At 52.3% G+C, this 1,766-nt stretch overlaps 1 protein-coding gene across 1 annotated transcript; it reads right to left on the bottom strand.

Annotated features, from left to right (window-relative positions):
* Positions 1 to 1,003: 1,003 nt before the first annotated feature.
* On the bottom strand, positions 1,004 to 1,766 carry LOC103680846 (polyadenylate-binding protein 1-like 2). The gene has a single exon (XM_008710339.1). It carries the CDS (start codon positions 1,764 to 1,766, stop codon positions 1,164 to 1,166), a length of 603 nt encoding a protein of 200 aa, XP_008708561.1. The 3' UTR covers positions 1,004 to 1,163.

Genomic DNA, 1,766 nt, shown 5'->3' with positions numbered 1-1,766 from the left:
CACAGACACAGACACACACACACACACACACACACATCAATTACAGTGACCAGGAGACTATGCAGGGGAAATGGACATACTCTTTTTACTAGCTGTGCTGGCTGGCATGAATGCAAATCAGTACAAGGCTTGTGAAGGGGCCGTTTGGCAACACACAGGAAAAGTCTTTAAAATATCCTGCAAGGATATTTTATTGTGGATCCTGCAAGTCCACAATTAAGAAGACCATCCGGTAGGCTAGCGAAGATTTGGCTTGACAAAGAAGGATTCATTCACCAGAGTATGCACTGTTGGGTTTAAACACAAGGAAAGAACTAGGCACCACCTGAATGTCCAACAATGCGGGATTGATTACAGAAATGTTGAAGATCCATGGATACACTCTGCAGGCACTGAAGATGACATTTCGGAAGCCTGTTGAATAACGCGGAAAGAAGTTCAATGGGTTGATTTTTGTTTGGTTTTAGTTTCTGAAGAAGCAGGTTAATAAACACCACACACGTGAACCATTCTATAACAGTGTGTTAAAAGGGAAGGTGGGGTGGGAATGAGGAAGGGAGGGAGAGAGAGGGAGAGAAGAGAGCCTTGGACAAACAGCACACCAAAAAGTGGTTGTCTCTGGGTAGTGGGATCTTGGGGAACAACTACTCTCTTGGTTTTCCCTCATCTGATTTCCTTCACCTTTCTGATGTTTCTACCATGAAATTGTATCACCTGTGTAGCGAAGGAAGCGAGAATGAAAGTGTTTTTTAAACCAAGCCACAAGGAGAAGAGGCAGCCTATAATCCATCAAGTGGCACAGATTATCAAGATTATTCCCAACGCCCTTAGTGGGTGTGGGGGGAGGGGAGAGGTGGGGAGAGCAGAAGGGAGGGAGAGGGAGGAGGAAGGTAGGAAAGGAGGGAGGAAGAGAGGGAGAAGGGGGGGAGAGAGAGAGGGAGAGAGAGAGGGAGGGAGAGGGAGGGAGAGGGATAGGGAGGGAGGGAGGGAGAGGGAGGGAGAGGTAGGGAGGGAGGGAGAGGGAGGGAGACAGAGACAGAGAGACCTGCACTCCCAGTACAATACAATACACTGCTGGTGGGTTAGGGGGGCAAAGAGGGGGGTTGTAAACCGGGTGGGAGCCAAGGTTTGGCTCTGCTGGCTGGCTCGTTCCTGGCATGTCTTCATCGCAAGGTGGCCTCCTCATCGGTGTCTTCCTCGAAATCCTTGACGTCAGCACTGGTGGACTGCCTGGCCCAGGCTCCCCTTTCGGCCTCTCGTTCTTTATGCGACTTGAATCTCCCAACGAAAATTTTGCGGTAGTTCAGGAACATGCCATTCATCGCATCAATGGCCCGCTCTGCGGACTCCTGCTTCTGGAAGTGCACAAACCCGTAGCCCTTGGGCCCCTTTTCGTCGCAGGCCACTTTGCAGGACAGGATGTTGCCAAACGCCGAGAAGATGTTGTACAGCGCCTTGTTGTCGATGGTCTTACCCAGGTTCTTGATGAAGACGTTGCCCACCCCACTCTTGCGGAGCGAGGGGTCCCGCTGGGACCACATGATCCGCACCGGCCTGCCCTTGATGACATCAAAGTTCAGGGTTTCCAGGGCCCGCTTGGCGTCCACCGGCTGCTGGTAGTTGACGTACGCGTAGCCCAACGAGCGGCGGGTGATCTTGTCCCTGCAAATGCGGATGGAGAGGATGGGCCCGGCCGGGCTGAACTTCTCGTACAGCATTGCCTCTGTCACTTCAGGGTGCAGGTCGCCCACGTACAGCGAGGCCAT

The sequence above is a fragment of the Ursus maritimus genome, unplaced genomic scaffold, assembly GCF_017311325.1.
Source record: "Ursus maritimus isolate PB19 unplaced genomic scaffold, ASM1731132v1 scaffold_111, whole genome shotgun sequence".
NCBI lineage: Eukaryota > Metazoa > Chordata > Mammalia > Carnivora > Ursidae > Ursus > Ursus maritimus.
The sequence above is the reverse complement of the archived record's forward strand: the minus strand, read 5'-3'. Positions and strand labels throughout refer to the sequence as shown.

What these genes read in the sequence shown, in the direction of transcription:
- LOC103680846 (XM_008710339.1), bottom strand. Translation starts at nt 1,766, where the DNA reads ATGGCCTCGCTGTACGTGGGCGACCTGCACCCTGAAGTGACAGAGGCA.